The 22,092-nt window shown below is 52.9% G+C and overlaps 1 protein-coding gene across 1 annotated transcript in view; it reads left to right on the top strand.

Moving 5' to 3' along the window:
- Window positions 1-22,086, top strand: part of LOC144741445 (phospholipase D1-like) — a gene marked incomplete at its 3' end in the record, with an annotated part of 31,532 nt that extends 9,446 nt beyond the window's left edge. The window contains exons 2-5 of the mRNA XM_078623969.1: window positions 18,929-19,182; window positions 20,148-20,281; window positions 20,708-20,853; window positions 22,044-22,086. Coding sequence (XP_078480095.1) covers window positions 18,978-19,182; window positions 20,148-20,281; window positions 20,708-20,853; window positions 22,044-22,086 — 528 coding nt within the window. The remainder of the gene's footprint in view (window positions 1-18,928; window positions 19,183-20,147; window positions 20,282-20,707; window positions 20,854-22,043) is intronic.
- Window positions 22,087-22,092: the final 6 nt, after the last annotated feature.

Raw genomic sequence — 22,092 nt, 5'->3', positions numbered from 1 at the left:
CCGTCTGTCAGCTCTTCTAGCATGTGCACCTGTTGGTCTCTTTTAGCCCCGCCCCCCCCCCCAATACGTTCCATTCATTGGCTACCACATTCAGATAAGCCCCTCCCCCCCCTACCTCCCCCCTTAACTTGGATTTAAGAACTTGAATCTTGGAATTTTTGCCACACTTGATACAGTAAATCTAAATTTCGATTTAAAGCTTTCGTGACTGCAGGGATTCATCTTCTTGGTGCTTTCGGTACAGTCACGTAGAAGGGAAGTAATAAAATAATAAAAATAAAACATAATAAAATTATTCTCACGACGTTTCGGCCACAACGCAAGCAGCCGTCCTCAGGTGAAGAACAGGTCTGTCGGAAAGACACCTGAGGACGGCTGCTTGCGTTGTGGCCGAAACGTCGTGAGAATTATTTTATTATTATTATTTTATTATTTCCCTTCCACGTGACTTTACCGAAAGAACTAAGAAGACAGTAAATCTAGCTGTGACGGTCCCACCTGATGACGGAGACTTGTGTTGCCTCTGAAACGTCGTGATTTATAATTTTATTTCTATTATTATTTCTATTATTTTTATTTTATTATTTATTTTTTACCTACGTGACTTTACCGAAAAAACCTAAGAGTATGACGAGAGGAGTTGTGGAATCACGCGAGACGTCTCGAGGGCTGTCACGACGACACGTGAAACCCCTCTTGAGTCGCGCTCGCGCAGCTCAAGAGGGGTTTTCAAGCGACATCATCTTCTTTTTAAATCCTTTATATTAAGTTCGCTTGCTTGCTTGCTTGCTTGCGACCGTGCAAATCTTTCGGTCGTTTTTTAACCCACTTCCCGTGATCCAATCGAGCTGACATTTTCCACACTGACTCGTTGTGCGTGACAATTAATTTTCGTGAAATTGTTTTCCAAAATTTGACACTGTTTAGGGAAAAAAAAATATTTAATTACCAATTGCTTAATGGTGGCAGGCAATCATCTGACCCATAGGTGGCAGCAATCTCAAGCCAGAGGACGAGAGGACTCTAGCCGCCACGCATATAAAGGATTTATAGTGAAAAACTTTGTTTTTACGGGTTAATTTTTTCTTCGTATGGCTGGGGACGCAGTCGTGATTTGATGTCGAGGTTAAGCGATCCATTCAACGGCCTCAGTCAGGCGAGGCAGAGCGAGTGGTCTCGTGATGCAACCGGGAATGGATCTCTCAGGAGGCAGGAATTAAGTGCTTTAAATTATTTATTTTTAAACATTTTCTTTTTTCGGGTAAGTGCCCGCTGAGCGAAGTCGCTCTTGTCAAGACGCGACCTGGCTATCACGAATGGTAGCTGCTGCTCAAAGAAGCGGCTGATCACGTGGACATGTATAGCGGACAAATAAATACTCTAAACGCGTGTTTCTAAACGCGGAGAGGGAAAACCGGAGGACCCGGAGTAAAAATCCACGCGACCACGGGGAGAGAGAGAGAGAGACACGCAAACTCCAAATATATACAGCAGGCATCGTCAGGGTGGGGATCGAACCCACGACCTCCTGTAGACCAGGCGAGGTCGTTAACATCTCCTAGCCACCGTGATAATAATGAGAGAGAGACACGCCAACTCCAAATATATACAGCAGGTATCGTCAGGGTGGGGATCGAACCACGTCCTCCTGTAGACCAGGCGAGGTCGTTAACATCTCCTAGCCACCGTGATAATAATGAGAGAGAGAGAGACACGCAAACTCCAAATATATACAGCAGGGCATCGTCAGGGTGGGGATCGAACCCACGTCCTCCTGTAGACCAGGCGAGGTCGTTAACATCTCTTAGCCACCGTGGCGCTAATGAGCGTCATCTCCATCATCTCCATCATCGTCACCATCGGCACACCACCCTCCTCGTGCACCATGCACTTTGGTTCGACAGTTTTCACGGCTAAATTCCCTGTGAAGTTTTGTCAAGTTTCATTTATTTGGTATAGCCCTGTAAGCCCTGCGGCTCTTAAGTCGGGTGCAACCGCAAACAAAATATGAACATCTGCTTGGTTCTTTCGGTAAAGTCAAGAAGATGAATCCCTGCAGTCACGAAAGCTTTAAATCGAAAAATATGAACAGATAACATCTTAAAGCGACGACGCGCAACAAAAACATCCTGGATAAACCAGCAAATCTTTTTTTAAAAACGCTGTGTGCAAAGATCCCAGTGTGATGCAAGTCAAACAATAACAACCATAACACAATTTAGATTACCCATGTTTTTAAAATCAACAAAATAATGCTATAAAAACAACAGTAATCATAAGAAATTATTTAAATTGAACAATAAACGATATATAACATGTACGATCACGATGATGATGATAACAACAGCTACGGGGTGTAGGCTACCTATGAGATATTTGACTTTGTTGTTGTCAGCAGTTCTCACCCCACCTGGCATTGGATGGCGGGGGGAGACATTTACGCAACTCGTGACGCCATTTCTCTGCCATGCCTCTCTTTCTGTCATGCCTCTCTCGCTCTGTCATCTCTCTCTGTCGTGTCTCTGGCTGTCACCATAAGCACCGCTTCAGGAGAGTTGTTGCCCAACAAGCCGCGTTACGTAACCGTGGCCCCACAGGCACCGTGACCGTCATTATTATTACAAAAAAAATAATCTTAAAATATCCTGCTATTTAAAATCTCCAGGATTTCATTTCAGTAGTCGCCGTGGAGGATGGATGCCAATTCCTGTAGAGGCTCCGGGTCAATGCCGGCACGGGCTGGCAAACCCCCCACCCGCCCGTGCCTCTTCTTCCCATGGCGCTGTTGATTTCGAGTCTCATTGTCACCCGTGCCAACGCCCACCGCTTCTGTTGCCGTGCGGGGTTCGCGTTTGGCCGAGCGGACGCGGTTGCCATCCGGTGTCAGAGTGCCAAGGATCGCTCTCTTGTTGAGGAGGAGGAGAGAGAGGGAGGAGGAGGGAGGGAGGGAAAATCACGAGACTTGCTCCCGGCCACGTTCAATGCCCCGGCTTTTGTCAGTTGCTTATTGCGGGATTCGCTCCCCACCGGCCCACGAGGAGGGGGGGAGGGGTGAGACACGCAGGATCTCTGGGTGGCTGGGGGGAGACATTTAAGTAAAAGAGCATCATAGCTCATCAGATTCCTCCGGTATAAATATCCTGATTCCGAATTCCTTGCGCCAGGGCTAAGCGCTCGCCACCGCCGATTGAGATCCACCCTGTGTGTGTTGCGACTCCCCCCATCGCGAGCTTTCTCACCGCATCTCTTCCGAGATAATCTGGTGAGAGCGAGAATTCTGCCCAGCCGCGGTGTGCGCGCGCGCGCGCGAACAATTTCATCGCTCGCCCCTTCCACCCGCGATCGTGTTTCCCGTTTGATGCGTTCTGGGCAGAGCACGTGGAGGGCGAAAACAAACGCGCACGGGCGCGCGCACGGGCTCGCGCGCGTTGTAGCCTCCGTCCCATCCGGTCCGGTGGCTTCAGTCACAGGGCGGGGAGGGGAGGCTCACGATCGCAAGGTTTGCGAGTTTACATCCCGGTTGAGATGTTCGACTCGGCCCATCAACCCTCTCTCCGGGGTGGATAAAATGAGTACCAACTTTGTGGGGGGGAGGGGGGGGCGTCTGCAGTGCTTGTCCGATGAAGAGTCTCGCCCCCACTTGCCATAGTAATGTGGAATTTCCACCGCTGGCTCTTCAGGGATTGCAAGTGGAATAGGAGCAGCGATGCCTCGGTGTGGCTCTTTTGTGAAGGAATTCGCTTTGGCGTGCGGTCAGAATGACGCAGCCTAAAAACAATTCCTGGGACACACAAAAAAAACCTCAACTGTACTCTGGGTCAGATGAGTTGGCAGGCAAACAGTGCAGGGACGTTTTCTGTGCACTGTACAAACGTGGCCGAGTCACGCTGGGGTTGTGTTACAGTGAGTTCACTTAAAATGTCAGATTCTTAAAATGTCAGGGGCGCTGCGGTGACTAGGAGATGTTAACTATCTCGCCTGGTGTGCAGGAGGTCGTGAGTTCGATCCTGACACTGACGCCTGCTGCTGTATATTTGGAGTTTGCGTCTCTCTCTCATCATCTTCACGGTGGCTAGGGGATGTTAGCTACCTCGCCTGGTATACAGGAGGTCGTGAGTTCGATCCTGACACTGACGCCTGCTGCTGTGTATTTGGAGTTTGCGTCTCTCTGTCGCCGCGTGGATTCTTCCTCTGGGTCCTCCGGTTTTGCCCTCCGAATTTACACGTCTCGAGTATTTGGTTGCTGCTGCTGCCGCTGTAAATTTCCGAGTGACAATAAGCCACCCGGGTTGAGCTACAATTTGTGTTATCCAGGTCGCTTCTGAAACAGAGCTGCATAGCTCAGGTGGACCTTACCTGGTAAAATGACAAGTTTAGTTTCAATTTCGATTTAAAGCTTTCGTGACTGCAGGGATTCATCTTCTTGGTTCTTTCGGTAAAGTCACGTAGAAGGGAAATAATAAAATAATAAAAATAAAACATAATAAAATAATTCTCACAACGTTTCGGCCACAACGCAAGCAGCCGTCCTCAGGTGAAGAACAGGTCTGGTGGTGCTCATTCAGACGCTGTCTTTCCGACAGACCTGTTCTTCACCTGAGGACGGCTGCTTGCGTTGTGGCCGAAACGTCGTGAGAATAATTTAATTATTTTTTTATTTTTTTATTTCCCTTCTACGTGACTTTACCGAAAGAGCCAAGAAGATGTAGTTTAGTTTGATTTTACGCTCCTCATTTTCCTCTCTCCCTCTCTCTTTATTGACACCCATTGCCCTGCATCCGTGAAAGGTCGCGCGTCACTATGTCCTTGCGTGCAGTCATTCAAATGTTTACCAATCTCCGCGCTGGGCCTTCGTGCAAAGCCGTGCATGCAACTTTTAAAGATAAAGGCGCAGTCCCTGCAATTGCTCACTCACGCCACTGCTGGCAGAAGGGCCTCCCCTATAAGGGAGGATCACCCCCCCCCCCTTCCCCGCCGCTCCAGAGGGTATTTATCCTACTCTCTCCCACGCTTCCTTAAATCCACGCATTTGTGTTCCCCCCGCGTTGACTGCTGTAATGTCCGTGATTTTTAAATCCTTTATATTAAGTTCGCTTGCTTGCTTAGGACCGTGCAAATCTTTCGGTCGTTTTTTAACCCACTTCCCGTGATCCAATCGAGCTGACATTTTGCACATAGACTCGTTGTGCGTGACACTGTTTAGGGAAAACATTTTAAATATTTAATTACCAATTGTTTAATGCTGCCAGACAATCATCTGACCCATAGGTGGCAGCCATCTCAAGCCAGAGGACGAGAGGACTCTAGCCACCCTGATGCCACGCATATAAAGGATTTATAGTGAAAAACTTTGTTTTTACGGGTTTACTTGTTAGTAGCCCTGAGCAAGCTCCTGAATAGGCTGCAGTGCGTTCACAATGCGGGCCGCCAGGGTGCTGACCGCTACACCCTTTGGGAATCCACATCACACAACTGTCCTCTTGTCGCTTTGCTGGCTCCCTGCTCGTACCCCGTATTGATTTAAATATTCTCTTGCTGGTATTGAAGGCCTCAAACGGACTTGCTTCTCCCCTACACCCGTGACCTCCTTCGGCCACGAATGTTCAGTCCACCAAGATCGCTAAGATCCTCAGATTGCGCGTTGCTCGCCGTCACCGCGGTCTCTGGGTCGGGCTGAACGATTAATCGATTTCAAATCAAAATCGCAATTTGAAACAATGCGATTAGCAAATTGCAAATGCTGCAATTTTTTTGCGATTTTAAAAGTCCTGCTACTTTCTTATTGGAATTGTTTTATTTTGTATTATTATAACTTTATTTATTTAACTTAACAATTGTTCTATGTTTGATTGTTCTATTTCAATTCAAACATTTTAATAAATACATGTTTGAAGCAATTCATATCTTTTAAGTTCTCATCCTTGCATTAGAATATATAGAGCAGTTCATATTTCCATGGCATCACGTGGTAATGCTCCACCACATGTTTTAAATCTATTACACAGTGAATATTGAACTGAAGCTTGACTTTAAAAAATGTAATCGCAAATCGTAATATCTGTCAGAAAAATTAGAATTTTATATTTTCCCAAAATAGTTCAGCCCTCTCTCTGGGCACCACACTCGGGGGTGGTGACGACACTTTTGCAATTGCGGCAACCAAACTCTGAAAGCCTCCCTTGCCCCTTCGGTGTCAGGGCATTTCCAAGACACTTTACAGATTTTCAAATCTCGACAACAACAAAAAGTCTCCGTTTAAAATGACTTTCCCTCTCTTCAACTCTTCCTCTTGCCATGGTTGATGTTAAACTACCTCCGTCGATTCGTGCACAGCGCCCTGAGAACGAATATTTAAGGGCGTACTCTTTGGTTTTTTCGGTGAAGTCACGTAGGTAAAAAAATAAATAATAAATTAAATTAAATCGCGACGTTTCGGAGGCAACACAAGCTTCCGTCTTCACTTGTGTTATTTTTATTTTATCTTTTACCTACGTGACTTTACCGAAGAAACCAAAGAGTATGGACCCTTGCAGTCACGAAAACTTCAAATCTAGAATTATTTAGGGGCGCTTTATACATTTAATTTATTATTGAAAAGGGGTGGCAGTGCCCACACTTTACCCCACCGTGCACTAACCTGCTGATTGAAACGAATCCCCCCCCACACACACACCGTGTAGTGGGGTGGAGTGTGGGTAACTCTTCGGGGCCGTCCATAAATGACGTCACGCACCTGGGAGGGGGGGGGGTCAGACATTTGTGATGATGTGTGACAAGAGGGGGGTGTTTAGAAATGTGACGTCACATCAAAATGCGCAACTTTAAATAAATATAGACAACACGTTCTACTTAATTAAATAGACTTTTTAATAAATGTTTTCTCCTACAACATCAGAGTGCAGCGTCACATTAAATACGCACTACAATGACAATAGTTTAAAGCGATGTTAAGGATGTTATATCTGGGGGAGGGGCAGAGCTTTGTGACGTCATTTGAGGGGGGGTCTGACTTTTTGTGACACACACACACGTACACATACGCACACACACGCACACACACGCACGTGTACACGTACACACACACACATACGCACACACACGCACGTACACACGTACACGTACACACACACGTACACACACGTACACGTACACACACGTACACACACGTACGTACACACACCGTACGTACATAGAAAGTCGAGTCGGGAATCTAACCCAGGCAAATGTTGTTTTTCTCTTGCTGGGAGCTGCAAGCGTGACCACCGTGCTGCCAGATGACGTCGATGACTTTGGCTGTGCAGGCAGATCGCCTGATAATAATACGTGAGGTGCATGCATTCTCGATCAGCTGTGTTGTGTGTCTATCGGTATGTGAAGAGAAAAATGGGAGCAGTGGCGCAGCGGTTAGCGCTACGAACCCGGCGACCCGAGTTCGATTCCCGCCCACGCCCAACACCGGTGACGATTAACTGAGCCGGTCCTGAGCCTCCCCTAGGTCGACTCAGCCTCAAAGTACCGGGTGCGGTGTGTAGACATCGCCACTGGGGTGGTTGCTCGCCGTGCCTTGGTAGGTGTTACGCGCTCCAACAGCACCTGCCCCAACAATCTTTCAAGGCTAGAGAGCACAGGGGTGGGGAACGTCCGGCCCACGGGCCGTCTAAGGCCCGCGAAATCATTTGGTGTGGCCCTGCCAAGGCAACCGCAGGCAGGACTCGAAATTCAATAAATCTAGGAGCAAACCTGGAAAAGCAGTTGCGAGTAGCAACATCATCAACACCAGCTAACATCACACGCCTCACCAAAGAGAAGCAGTTCCAGTCATCGCATTAGGGGCGAGTTGATTAAATGTTTGACCAAATATAACGGGCTAATTTTAAAGTTTGTAATTTTGTATGGTGTTATAAATATCCAAATGGCCTTTGGCAAAAAAAAAGGTTCCCCACCCCTACTCTAGAGGGACAGGAGGTGGAAGAGGGGAGCGGGGGGGGTGATCTCAGTCTTTGTAGCGAGAAAGAGAGAAGCTCTCTGTGACAGCCACGCTGGGATGTGGCTTCAATCCCAGCTTAGGCAACTCCGTGGTGTGTGCGCTGCGCAGTACGCAAACACTCGGCCGAGGGCTTGTCTGCTAAGCTTCTGCCTGGAGTCGATTCGTGGGGGAGGGGAGGGGAGGGGGGAGTGGCGCGCGGCGTCTCCTTGATTCCATCGAGCGAAGGGATGTCACGAACGCCCGTGCCGGATTAACGACGCCGGGAACCTCCCGGGGGGGGGTAGGGGGTGGGTGGTGCCGATCGCAGTGACGCAACAAAAACTCGCGACTCGTCCCGTCGTGTTGCCCACGTGGACGCGGTGGGGGGGGGGTCCTGGCGTCCACGAGGGAGCCGCGAGCGACTCGCACGTGGCGTGTTTAGTGACAGCGGGGGAGGGGGCGGGGGTACAACTACGCAGTGGCGTTCAGCGAACGGGGCAAAGCCGACGACGGGAACAGCGGTGGGGGGGGGGGATCGTTCGTGGCTACTGCTGCAAGTGCTGTGTGGGGACGTGCCCTTCCCCCGCCCTCCAAGCTCCCCCCGCCCGCCCCTAAAGCTAACCCCCCCCCCCTTCAAGCCAGCCCCAATCCCCCTCAAGCCAGCCCCCCCCCCCCAAGACCCCCCAAGCTCACATTCCTTTATGAGTCAAGACCACCGTCCGTCGTCCAATCCGGCCAGGACGCGTCACAAAAATTAATTAGCTCGCCATGGTCAATCCACTGCTGGATGGAGATCTCCCCCCCCCCCCCCCGTGCAAGCCGCCGCCATCCGTCCCTCCCTCATGGTCGCTCGACGCCATCGATCCTCCGGGCAGCCGCTCGCAAGGCGGTCCGACTCCCGTCGCTTCACCTCTGAGCCCCCCTTCCCTCTGAGCCCCCCTTCTCTCTTAGCCCCCTTCTCTCTGAGCCCCCCTTCTCTCTGAGCCCCCCTTCTCTCTTAGCCCCCTTCTCTCTTAGCCCCCTTCCCTCTGAGCCCCCCTTCTCTCTGAGCCCCCCTTCCCTCTGAGCCCCCCTTCCCTCTGAGCCCCCCTTCTCTCTGAGCCCCCCTTCTCTCTGAGCCCCCCTTCTCTCTTAGCCCCCTTCCCTCTGAGCCCCCCTTCCCTCTGAGCCCCACTTCCCTTTGAGTCCCCCTTCCCTCTGAGCCCCCCTTCCCTCTGAGCCCCCCTTCTCTCTGAGCCCCCCTTCTCTCTGAGCCCCCCTTCTCTCTGAGCCCCCCTTCCCTCTGAGCCCCCCTTCCCTCTGAGCCCCCCTTCTCTCTGAGCCCCCCTTCTCTCTGAGCCCCCCTTCTCTCTGAGCCCCCCTTCTCTCTTAGCCCCCTTCCCTCTGAGCCCCCCTTCCCTCTGAGCCCCACTTCCCTCTGAGTCCCCCTTCCCTCTGAGCCCCCCTTCCCTCTGAGCCCCCCTTCTCTCTGAGCCCCCGTTCTCTCTGAGCCCCCCTTCCCTCTGAGCCCCCCTTCCCTCTGAGCCCCCCTTCCCTCTGAGCCCCCCTTCCCTCTGAGCCCCCCTTCCCTCTGAGCCCCCCTTCCCTTTGAGTCCCCCTTCCCTCTGAGCCCCCCTTCCCTCTGAGCCCCCCTTCCCTCTGAGCCCCCCTTCCCTCTGAGCCTTTCTTCCCTCTGAGCCCCCCCTTCTCTCTGAGCCCCCTTCCCTCTGAGCCCCCCTTCCCTCTGAGCCCCACTTCCCTTTGAGTCCCCCTTCCCTCTGAGCCCCCCTTCCCTCTGAGCCCCCCTTCCCTCTGAGCCCCCCTTCTCTCTGAGCCCCCCTTCTCTCTGAGCCCCCCTTCTCTCTTAGCCCCCTTCCCTCTGAGCCCCCCTTCCCTCTGAGCCCCACTTCCCTTTGAGTCCCCCTTCCCTCTGAGCCCCCCTTCCCTCTGAGCCCCCCTTCCCTCTGAGCCCCCCTTCTCTCTGAGCCCCCCTTCTCTCTGAGCCCCCCTTCTCTCTGAGCCCCCCTTCCCTTTGAGCCCCCCTTCCCTCTGAGCCCCCCTTCCCTGGGCCGCTGCCGCTCCATCGCGGGTCTCGTACCTGCGGCCCGGCCTGCACAGGCCCGCTTGGCTTGTCACAAGACGGTGCGATTGACCTGCATATTGAAACTATTAGAAACTATTTTAGTTTAACACGTAGCAGGCTTTCGCGACCAATATTATTCATAATAAAGTACGACGGGCAATTTACCATTCTGGCGAATTTCCCGATGATGCTGGATGCAATTACCAGCGAAACGTCACAGTACTACTCAAAAATTTTAAATGTTGTGGTTTCACTCTTCAACACACCGGTGGGTTAAAGTAGTGAACTATTTGTCTTTGTCAACGTGACACTTTTTTGCTGATTGGCCGTGTCGGGTGGTGGAGGGTTATGACAAATTTATAAATAACGCGATCTAACCCAAAAACGTTTATTATGAAGAAACTATTTTAGTTTGATTTGACCAGGTCAGGTCCCACGACTGAAGCGGCCAGGCCATCAATAGCTCAACGAGAAGTGGCTCATCACGTAGGAATGTAAAGCAGCCAAATACTCTAAATGCATGTTTCTAAATGTGAAAGGAAGGACCCGGAGGAAAATTCCACGCGACCACAGGGAGAACATGCAAACTCCAAATCGACAACAGGCATCAGGCTCGGGATAGAACAACAGGCGATGTGGTTAAAATCTCGTCTCCGCGGCTCCTCCAATCCGTGTGCGTTCTTATGTATCTCCTCTCATTGCAATTCCTGGCGTGCATCTCTCTCTCTGTCGCCATGCTTCATCGTTTCGTTGCTCACCGAGCTAACAGATGAGCTGCCAAACTCCAATGACGCTAGATGCCGGGTGCCTTTTTTTTCTGTGGCAGGCGGCAATGCGTGAGCAGCGTGACGATAGGGGACACTGCTACCCTGAACCTCCCCCCCGTGTGCGTGTCCATTTGTGGGGAGCGGTAGCGCTACGCTGCGCTATGAACCCGGCGACCCGAGTTCGATTCCCGCTCACGGCCAACACCGGTGACGATTATCTGATCCGGTCCTGGCCTCTAATGAGTACCTGGTGTGGTGTGTAAAACATCACCACTGGGGAGACAAAGGCGGCCGGGCGTGGTGCTGGCCACTCACCCCCTCGTGCGCCGTGCCGGCCTTCATAGGTGCTACTCGCTAACAGCACTTGCCCCAACAGTCTGTTACAGGCTACACGGGGGAATCTTTGTCTTTGATCTTTGTGCGCTTATGCAACTCGCTCGATGGCTTCGTTATCACGAAAGCATCGGGCCTCTGGCGTGGTGTGGAGGGCACTCGTAGTTCAACCAGGTCCTCTGGTTTTCTTTCCCCCCCCTCCCTCCACAATTTCGAAACCGACATTATTTGGTTTATTTTCGCTGCTGTAAATGTCCAAATGATGGGCCACTTTGTTAACCTGTCAACTTGTGGCAGCCAGGTGGCTTCTGAAAAATAAGTGAATGCCTCGGTGAGCTTTGCCTGGTATCGTAAGGATAGTTTAGTTTTTGTTTTCTGTGTGTTTGGGTCATTTGTTTTACCTTTCTTGTATTTTGCACGACTATCATGTTGCGTGTTTTTTTATTGTTTGTTGATGTAACGTTCTTACCCCATGCCCATACTGGACATCTATGGAAAAAGGGTTTATAACTCGTCGGATTCCTCCAGGATAAATAAATATGCTGATTCTGATCACGGAATGCTGCGGTGTGCGAGGAACCATAAATTACTACCACACACCGTCCGCTTAATTCGCAGTTGATGCCAAGAATCCCGATGGGTAGGCCACTGCGCGTGCCAGCGTCATGATCCATAGATGAGTAGAGCCACTGCGTGTGCCAGCGTCATGATCCATAGATGAGTAGAGCCACTGCGTGTGCCAGCGTCATGATCCATAGATGAGTAGAGCCACTGCGCGTGCCAGCGTCATGATCCATAGATGAGTAGAGCCACTGCGTGTGCCAGCGTCATGATCCATAGATGAGTAGAGCCACTGCGCGTGCCAGCGTCATGATCCATAGATGAGTAGAGCCACTGCGTGTGCCAGCGTCATGATCCATAGATGAGTAGGCCACTGCGTGTGCCAGCGTCATGATCCATAGATGAGTAGAGCCACTGCGTGTGCCAGCGTCATGATCCATAGATGAGTAGGCCACTGCGCGTGCCAGCGTCATGATCCATAGATGAGTAGGCCACTGCGTGTGCCAGCGTCATGATCCATAGATGAGTAGGCCACTGCGCGTGCCAGCGTCATGATCCATAGATGAGTAGAGCCACTGCGTGTGCCAGCGTCACGGTCCAAAGTTGCCACATTTGAAGAAGTTGCACAGCACATTCCTCAATTGGAATCACTCACAAAGCAGCAATCGCACTGCCCCCTGCTGGCAGAGCGATGCCCACTGGCAGGCCAGGTGCTCAGACACCCTGTGCCGCACAGGTACAGCTGCCACTTGGGGGTGCCCTAGGCTAGAACACACAGCGGCAATCACCGCCCGCCGCTGCTGACGGTAGACTAATGCCCACTTACAGGGTGTCCGCTGAGCAGTGGCCTTGGTCCACACAGGGACAGCTGCCACGGGGGTGGCCCTTCGAACCGTGCGACGTGAGATGGTGACGTGAGTAGACCTGAGCCGACGAGGCTTTTAAGCAGCGGCGATAGAGCACGACAAGAGAAAGACACGCGCGTGCATTCTAATTATCATCGCATCGAGTCGTGTTGAGCGCGGATCGAGATGCCGGCGAGAATCCGGCGGACTTTTTGGCGTGAAACTAAAAAAATGTTGAACTGTGGTTGCCCGAGCGGCGCTCGATGATCCGACCGGGTGTCTCATCGCGGTGGCTGTAATGGACCCTCGCTCGCTCGCTCGCCCGCCCTGCGCTCTGCCTGCTGCCGCCGGTGCATTATTGATGCGGCGCGCATTTACTGACCACCCAGTTCGTGGAGGGAGAAAGGGGCGTGGGGGTGGTGATTAAAAAACAAAGATCGTGAGTGTTCCTGGGGGTGGCGGTGGGGTGGATAGGTGGGGGGGGGGGTTCGGGGCGAATGTTCGACCGAGCAAACGACTGGTGTGGTGGGTGGTGGTGGGTGGTGGGTGGTGATGGGTGGTGGGTGGTGGGTGGTGGTGGGTGGTGGGTGGTGGTGGAAGTGGTGGTGGGTGATAGTGGTGGGTGGTGGTGGTGGGTGATGGTGGTGGGTGGTGGTGGTGGGAGTGGTGGGTGGGTGGTGGTGGGTGAGTGGTGGGTGAGTGGTGGGTGAGTGGTGGGTGAGTGGTGGGTGGATGGTGGTGGGTGGGTGGTGGTGGGTGGTGGGTGGTGGTGGGTGGTGGTGGGTGGTGGTGATGGGTGAGGAGTGCCCCCCGGTATCGATCTGGCGGCCCCACTCTGCTATTGACCGCGCGCGGCGCGTCAGCCCGAGTGTTGAATTCACCGGCCGTAAATGTTGGGTGCGATGCAGTCAGCACGGCGTGTGGATAAGCCGAACCGTAACAGTATTTTATAGCGATAATCAATACCCTGCTCTACTTGAAGTTCTCACGTGCGAAGCACAGGTGGCATGTGCTGGTCTCTTGGGGGTTTGCATTCGTCTATGGGTTCTGTGTTAGTCTATGGGCTCTGTGTTAGTCTATGGGTTCGGTGTTAGTCTATGGGTGTTGTGTTAGTCTGTGGGTTCTGTGTTAGTCTGTGGGTTCTGTGTTAGTCTGTGGGTTCTGTGTTAGTCTGTGGCTTCTGTGTTAGTCTGTGGGTGCTGTGTTAGTCTGTGGGTTCTGTGTTAGTCTATGGGTTCTGTGTTAGTCTGTGGGTTCTGTGTTAGTCTGTGGGTGCTGTGTTAGTCTGTGGGTTCTGTGTTAGTCTATGGGTGCTGTGTTAGTCTATGGGTTCTGTGTTAGTCTGTGGGTTCTGTGTTAGTCTGTGGGTTCTGTGTTAGTCTGTGGGTGCTGTGTTAGTCTATGGGTGTTGTGTTAGTCTATGGGTTCTGTGTTAGTCTATGGGTTCTGTGTTAGTCTGTGGGTTCTGTGTTAGTCTGTGGGTGCTGTGTTAGTCTGTGGGTGCTGTGTTAGTCTGTGGGTTCTGTGTTAGTCTATGGGTTCTGTGTTAGTCTATGGGTTCTGTGTTAGTCTGTGGGTTCTGTGTTAGTCTCTGGGTTCTGTGTTAGTCTATGGGTTCTGTATTAGTCTGTGGGTGCTGTGTTAGTCTGTGGGTGCTGTGTTAGTCTGTGGGTCGTATCCCACGTAAAGGTGCAGTGTTGGCATGCGGTTTAAAACTGGTAAACTGTTGGACGATCTTTTGGGCCAACATTGGCCCAACGTTCCATATGTTCACCGGGGATGTGAGCCTGTGGGTACGATGTCTGCCTGTGGGTCTACTTGTAAGGCTGTGGGTCTACGTGTAAGGTTATGGGTCTACTTGTAAGGCTGTGTGTCTACTTGCAAGGCTGTGGGTCTACTTGTAAGACTGTGGGTCTACTTGTAAGACTGTGGGTCTACTTATAAGGCTGTGGGTGTACTTGTAAGACTGTGGGTCTACGTGTAAGCCTCTGGGTCTACTTGTAAGGCTGTGTGTCTACTTGTGAGGCTGTGGGTCTACTTGTAAGACTGTGGGTCTACGTGTAAGGCTCTGGGTCTACTTGTAAGACTGTGTCTACTTGTGAGGCTGTGGGTCTACTTGTAAGGCTGTGTGTCTACTTGCAAGGCTGTGTGTCTACTTGTAAGGCTGTGGGTCTACTTGTAAGACTGTGGGTCTACTTGTAAGGCTGTGGGTCTACTTGTAAGACTGTGGGTCTACGTGTAAGACTGTGGGTCTACGTGTAAGGCTCTGGGTCTACTTGTAAGGCTGTGTGTCTACTTGTGAGGCTGTGGGTCTACTTGTAAGACTGTGGGTCTACGTGTAAGGCTCTGGGTCTACTTGTAAGACTGTGTGTCTATTTGTGAGGCTGTGGGTCTACTTGTAAGACTGTGGGTCTACGTGTAAGGCTGTGTGTCTACTTGTAAGGCTGTGTGTCTACTTGTAAGACTGTGGGTCTACGTGTAAGGCTGTGTGTCTACTTGTAAGGCTGTGTGTCTACTTGTAAGGCTGTGTGTCTACTTGTAAGGCTGTGTGTCTACTTGTAAGACTGTGGGTCTACGTGTAAGGCTGTGTGTCTACTTGTAAGGCTGTGTGTCTACTTGTAAGGCTGTGTGTCTACGTGTAAGGCTGTGGGTCTACTTGTAAGACTGTGGGTCTACTTGTAAGACTGTGGGTCTACGTGTAAGGCTGTGTGTCTACTTGTAAGACTGTGGGTCTACTTGTAAGTCTGTGGGTCTACTTGTAAGACTGTGTGTCTACATGTAAGGCTGTGGGTCTACTTGTAAGGCTGTGGGTCTACATGTAAGGCTGTGGGTCTACTTGTAAGACTGTGGGTCTACTTGTAAGGTTGTGAGTCTACTTGTAAGACTGTGTGTCTACTTGTAAGGCTGTGAGTCTACTTGTAAGACTGTGTGTCTACTTGTAAGGCTGTGGGTCTACTTGTAAGGCTGTGTGTCTACTTGTAAGGCTGTGAGTCTACTTGTAAGACTGTGTGTCTACTTGTAAGGCTGTGAGTCTACTTGTAAGACTGTGTGTCTACTTGTAAGACTGTGTGTCTACTTGTAAGGCTGTGGGTCTACTTGTAAGGCTGTGTGTCTACTTGTAAGGTTGTGAGTCTACTTGTAAGACTGTGTGTCTACTTGTAAGGCTGTGAGTCTACTTGTAAGACTGTGTGTCTACTTGTAAGGCTGTGGGTCTACGTGTAAGGCTGTGTGTCTACTTGTAAGGCTGTGTGTCTACTTGTAAGGCTGTGTGTCTACTTGTAAGGCTGTGTGTCTACTTGTAAGACTGTGGGTCTACGTGTAAGGCTGTGTGTCTACTTGTAAGGCTGTGTGTCTACTTGTAAGGCTGTGTGTCTACTTGTAAGGCTGTGTGTCTACGTGTAAGGCTGTGGGTCTACTTGTAAGACTGTGGGTCTACTTGTAAGACTGGGTCTACGTGTAAGGCTGTGTGTCTACTTGTAAGACTGTGGGTCTACTTGTAAGTCTGTGGGTCTACTTGTAAGACTGTGTGTCTACATGTAAGGCTGTGGGTCTACTTGTAAGGCTGTGGGTCTACATGTAAGGCTGTGGGTCTACTTGTAAGGCTGTGGGTCTACTTGTAAGACTGTGGGTCTACTTGTAAGGCTGTGGGTCTACTTGTAAGACTGTGTGTCTACTTGTAAGGCTGTGGGTCTACTTGTAAGGCTGTGAGTCTACTTGTAAGGCTGTGAGTCTACTTGTAAAACTGTGTGTCTACTTGTAAGACTGTGTGTCTACTTGTAAGGCTGTGGGTCTACTTGTAAGGCTGTGGATCTACTTGTAAGACTGTGGGTCTACTTGTAAGACTGTGGGTCTACTTGTAAGGCTGTGAGTCTACTTGTAAGGCTGTGGGTCTACTTGTAAGACTGTGGGTCTACTTGTAAGACTGTGGGTCTACTTGTAAGGCTGTGAGTCTACTTGTAAGACTGTGTGTCTACTTGTAAGGCTGTGGGTCTACTTGTAAGGCTGTGGGTCTACTTGTAAGGCTGTGTGTCTACTTGTAAGGCTGTGGGTCTACTTGTAAGACTGTGGGTCTACTTGTAAGGCTGTGAGTCTACTTGTAAGGATGTGGGTCTACGTGTAAGGCGGTGGGTACGATACCAGCCTGTGGGTCTACGTGTAAGGCTGTGGGTCAACGTGTAAGGCGGTGGGTACGATACCAGCCTGTGGGTCTACGTGTAAAGCTGTGGGTCTACTTGTAAGGCTGTGGGTGCGATACCAGCCTGTGGGTCTACTTGTAAGGCTGTGGGTCTCAAGCACAGTGGGGCGGCGTGGCCAGCGTGCTTGGCATGGCTGGCGTGGCTGGAGTGGTGCAGGAATGGAGTGGAGGGGAAGAGTTAAACACGGGGGGGTTAGGGGGAAAGGGTTGACGCGGGGGGGGGTGGAGGGTTAAACGCGGCGAATGACGCGGGGGGGGGGGGTTCAACGTGGCACGCCGTATCTCGCGGGCAATTAGCCGTGTGGCTCGTGTACTCAGTAAGTCTCTCTCGTTTAGGCGGATAGACAATGGGCAGCCGGAGCCGGTGGCGATGTAAACTGGTTTGGAAAGCGAAGCGTTTGACACTCCCCAAGCTGAACTATAAACTATTTTTATTTTTTAACCAGGTAAGGGCCCACTGAGCTACGTAGCTGGGTTTTTTTCAGGAACGAACCTGGCCACAACTGATAGCCCAATGAAGTGGATTGTCACGTGGGCATTTATAGCACCAGCCAAATACTTTCAACGCGTGATGTTGTTGATTCTAAATGTTGAGGGGGAAAAAGCGGAGGACCCGGAGAAAAATCCACTCGACCACGGGGAGAACGTACAAACTCTAAATATTCTTTTTTTAAATCGAACCCACGACCTCCTGCATACCAGGCGAGGTAGCTAACATCTCACCACTGTGGCGAGATGTTAGCTGAAGCGTGGTGGTGTTGGATGCGTGTCGCATCGGCCTTCATAGGTGCTCCCGAACAAGGCGCTTGCCCCCAATACCCGATAAGCCTACAGTAATTAATAACGACGAAAACCTCTTTAACTCTCTGCTGGATTAAAACGACGCCCCCGTGCCAGGTCGATCATGGGGCGTGTGCGTGACCGCACGCTTCGCCGTGCTGGTCGGTGAAGAAGTATTGATGTCTGCCTCGAGCGGGAAGCAAACTCGGGTCGTCGGTCAGCGCTACGCTGCGCTACGAACCTGGCAACGCAAGGTTCTATTCCTACTCACGGGCAAAACCAGTGACGATTATTATCTGAACCGGTCCTGGGCCTTCCCTAGGTCGACTCGGCCTCAAATGAGTACGTGGTGGGGTGTGTAGTAAACATCGCTACTGGGGAGACGAAGGTGGCGTGGTGCTGGCCACCCACCCCCTCGTCTGCCATAGGTGCTCGCTAACAGCACTTGCCCCTACAGTATGTTGAGGCTTTGCCTTTTTGTGTTGTCATGATCTGCAGTGTGGTGAGTCTGTGTGTTGCCGTGACCTGTAGTGTGATGGTCTGGTACAGAAACGAGTCCTCAACACGGGGTGTTGTCGAGAAACCACCAACGATAGCAGCGGTGATCAAACCGCAGCGGTGATGGCCGAGCGAGTGGCCGGGTTCAACTCGTTGGCTCCGTCGATCAACCTCACACCGCGGGGCGCATTGAATTCTACGCGTTGATAGAACGCCAGCGTTTGGCAGCGGCCTTGGCCGTGATGACCACGGATGGCTCGCGCACGCGGCTGAGTGACAGTGAGCACGCAGCGGCTCTGTGGCCACGTGGCCCACACCGCCGTCCTGTCGACGATCGGCATTGCTTGGCACGGGTTTTATTTGCCCAAGCTGCTTGACTAAACCACGGCAGCGCCCCTATAATCTGGCTTCATGGGAATGCGTGCGTGTGTGTGTATGTGTGTAACCTGTGTAACGCGTATAACGTGTGTGCGTGTGTGACCTGTATAACGTGTGTGTGTGTATGTGTGTAACCTGTGTAATGCGTACAACGTGTGTGCGTGTGTGTCCTGTGTAACGCGTACAACGTGTGTGCGTGTGTGTCCTGTGTAACGCGTACAACGTGTATGCGTGTGTGTGACCTGTACAACGTGTGTGCGTGTGCTACGCGGAAGCGTAGCGGTTGGCGGGCTGCACCACGAACCTGGCGAGCCGAGATCAGTTCCCGCTCGCGACCAATAATAATATCGAATATTTGAACTGGCCCTGGGCCCTCCCCTAGGTCGACTCGGCCTTCAAAAGCGAGCGCCTGTTGTTGCGGTGTGTAAACAACATCGGCGCTGGGGATACAGCGCCGATGTCAGCACTTCTCCCGACGGTCCGCTAAACTCTACGCCCGGGGGGATCTCTTTCTTCCTTCCGTGGCCCCGTGTCCCCGCGCAGGCCCTCCTGCTGCTGTCCCGGAGGGGACCGTGACTCCGCCGGGCCCGACATGCCCCGTCAGACCAACGGCACCGACGCCACCCTCGACGCAGCGCGGGACATCTCCAGCGGCGCGAGCGACAGCGCCAACGGCGCCGGTCCCCCACCACCGTCGAGCCCCGGCCTCTCGCTGAGCATGGCCCACCTGGTGATGAGCGTGGAGGAGCTGGAGGAGCTCGGAGCGACCGAGGAGACCGACTCGCACCGGCGGACGGGTGAGCGGCGGGTCGTGGTGCCCCCCTTGCAGGAAGGTTGTGGGTTCGATCCCAACCCCTGACGATGCCCTGCTGCTGTATTTTTGGGAGTTTGCGTCTCCCTTATTCCCACCCTCCCTCTCTCTCTTTCCACCGTGGATTTTTTTTCGTGCATTGAGATTAGTTTGATTGTTTTGCTGCTGTAAATTTCAACGTGATTAAGCCACCTTTGTTGAGCTGTCATTTGTGGCCGGGTCACTTCTGAAAACTAAGTAAACACCTCGGTGGGCCCTACCTGGTAAGATGAAAGATAACGTAGTTTCGTTTGTGCATTTTGAAAGTAGTTTGTTTACCTTTCTTATATTGCACTCCTATCGAGTTTTTTTCTCTCTCGTTTGTCGTTTTAACGTTCTGACCCCGGTGACCCCTGACTGGACATCTCTGAAACAAAGAGCTTCATATGTAAACTTCTTTGTCAAGGCACTCTGCTCCTCCCACCCAGCTTAAAAATACGCTGCCAATCTTAGCGGTGTTCATTGGGACGCTGTCTTTCTGACAGCTCTGTTCTTCACCTGAGGACGGCTGCTTGCGTTGTGGCCGAAACGTCGTGAGACTTTTATTATATTATGTTTTATTTTAATTATTTTATTATTTTCCTTCTACGTGACTTTACCGAAAGAACCAAGAATATTAAAAAGAGCTTCATAGCCCATCACATTCCTCCTCCAGTCATCAATAAATATTCCGATATCTGATGCGTCGTAACACTCTCTCTCTCGCTCTCTCTCGCTCTCTCTCTCTCCTCCCGCCTGCTCTGCGTGGGTTTCCTCCGCGTCGTCCAATTTGTCTAACTCCCACTGCTCATAAAAAACATGAAACCTCAGATTGCGCGCAACCCAAACGGAAGTCTTCAGACTCCGCCAACGGCACTTGTCCCCGGCGGTCACGGCGATGGGGGGGCCTTTGTCTTTGTGCGCGGCGCGCAGTCGAAGGAAGGATCCCCTTCGTCGCCGTCTTCCACCTGAGTCAGGTGAAGAGCGCCCAGGGCTACGTGTTCCTGGACTCGGCGCCCATCCGCGTCCGCGTCACCGAGGTGGAGAAGACGGGGAACTCCAAGAAGGTCTGTGCGGGGGCTCCCCCCCCCTCACCTCACCTCACGCCGCCCCCCCCCCTCTCACCTCACTCCCCTCGCCAGCCGTCCATGCTGTCGGCTCCCTGCCAGACTCGGATTCGGCACCCTCCTCCTCCTCTTATTCTCTTTCTCTGTTAAACAACAACCCACGCTGGTCACCGCACTGGTCGTCGTCGTCTTCCTCGTTGTTCGTACGGCTGCTGCTGATGTGCAGATGCGGAGCAAACAAAAAGACTACAATGTCACATTCAGGTGGTCTTGACTTAAAGCTTTCGTGACTGCAGGGTAATGAGCGCGCGGTAACGGGAGCGCGGTAACGGGAACCCGATGCGGCCGATCGCGCGTGCCCCACGTTCTCACCGCACCTCTGTGCCACGTCCCCCCCCATCCCCCCCCCGTGCCGTCGCGCTGCAGATGGAACGTGCCAACATGTACACGGTGCGGTTCTCCCACGGCGACTTCTCCTGGGACATCAAGCGCAAGTACAAGGACTTCCAGCAGCTCCACCACGACCTGCAGCGCTACCGCGCACTGCACCGCATCCTGGAGCCCGCACGCAGGTCCGACTCATGCCCCCCCCCACGTGCCCCCCCCCACGTGGCCCCCCCACGTGACCCCCCCACATGCCCCCCCCCCACGTGTTCCCCCCACATGCCCCCCCCCACATGCCCCCCCCACATGCCCCCCCCACATGCCCCCCCACATGCCCCCCCCCACGTGTTCAACCCACATGCACCCCCCACCCCCGCCCACATGCCCCCCCACGTGCCCCCCCCACGTGCCCCCCCCCACGTGCCCCCCCCACATGCCCCCCCCACGTGTCCCCCCCACATGCCCCCCCCACATGCCCCCCCACATGCCCCCCCACATGCCCCCCCCCACGTGTTCCCCCCACATGCCCCCCCCACCCCCCCCCACATGCCCCCCCACGTGTCCCCCCCACATGCCCCCCCCCACGTGTCCCCCCCACATGCCCCCCCCACGTGCCCCCCCCACGTGTCCCCCCCACGTGACCCCCCCACATGCCCCCCACATGCCCCCCTCACATGCCCCCTTCCCCCACCTCCCGCGCGAGGCCACATGGCAGAGAGAGACGCTGTAGATGACGGTGACGATGTTTGTTTAGTTTTTAATCACGCACGCTCTCTTCAGAGGCAGTGCGGTGGCTGCCGGTGGCTCTAATAAATTGGTGGGGGCACAGAAGCCTGCATGGGGGAGGGGGATGGTGGGGGGGGATTGGGGGGGTGGGGGAGCAGTGGGAGTGAAGAGAAATTATCAGTTTAACACGTAGGCTTTCGCGACAAATATCATCCATAAATAGAGGTTACATAAAACGACGCAGGTGATGATGTTTACAAAAAGCAGGTGAGCATCTTTTTGGGGTTGTTTTTGTGACGAGCGGGTCTGCCTGGCCAATCGACGAGCCGCCCGTGCTGCGCTTGAGTTGAACGACGTCACCTCGAGCGGCGCGCCGCCCCTCGCCCAGTCGTCAATCCACTGCTGGATGAGCGCCCCTCCACCCAACGCTGCGGCGGTCACGGCAAGGAGGGGGGGTTGAGCCGTTACAACAATCCGTGCGAGCGCGCGTAGCTTCTCGTAGCTTCTCGTAGCTTCTCGTAGCTTCTCGTAGCTTCGCGTAGCTTCTCGTAGCTGCTCGTAGCTCAGCGTCTTCCCCCTCTCGTCGGCGCACCCGCACGGCGTCTCTCTTGCTCGCGCCGCCAACGCCGACGCCGCCGTTCTCCGCCCGCAGCCACCTCGAGCGCCGCCGCACGGTGAAGCCGAAGCGGGAAGGCGCCGAC

The sequence above is a fragment of the Lampetra planeri genome, unplaced genomic scaffold (assembly GCF_965212315.1).
Source record: "Lampetra planeri unplaced genomic scaffold, kcLamPlan1.2.h2 scaffold_549, whole genome shotgun sequence".
Lineage (NCBI taxonomy): Eukaryota > Metazoa > Chordata > Hyperoartia > Petromyzontiformes > Petromyzontidae > Lampetra > Lampetra planeri.
This window is presented reverse-complemented; position numbering and strand designations above follow the sequence as displayed.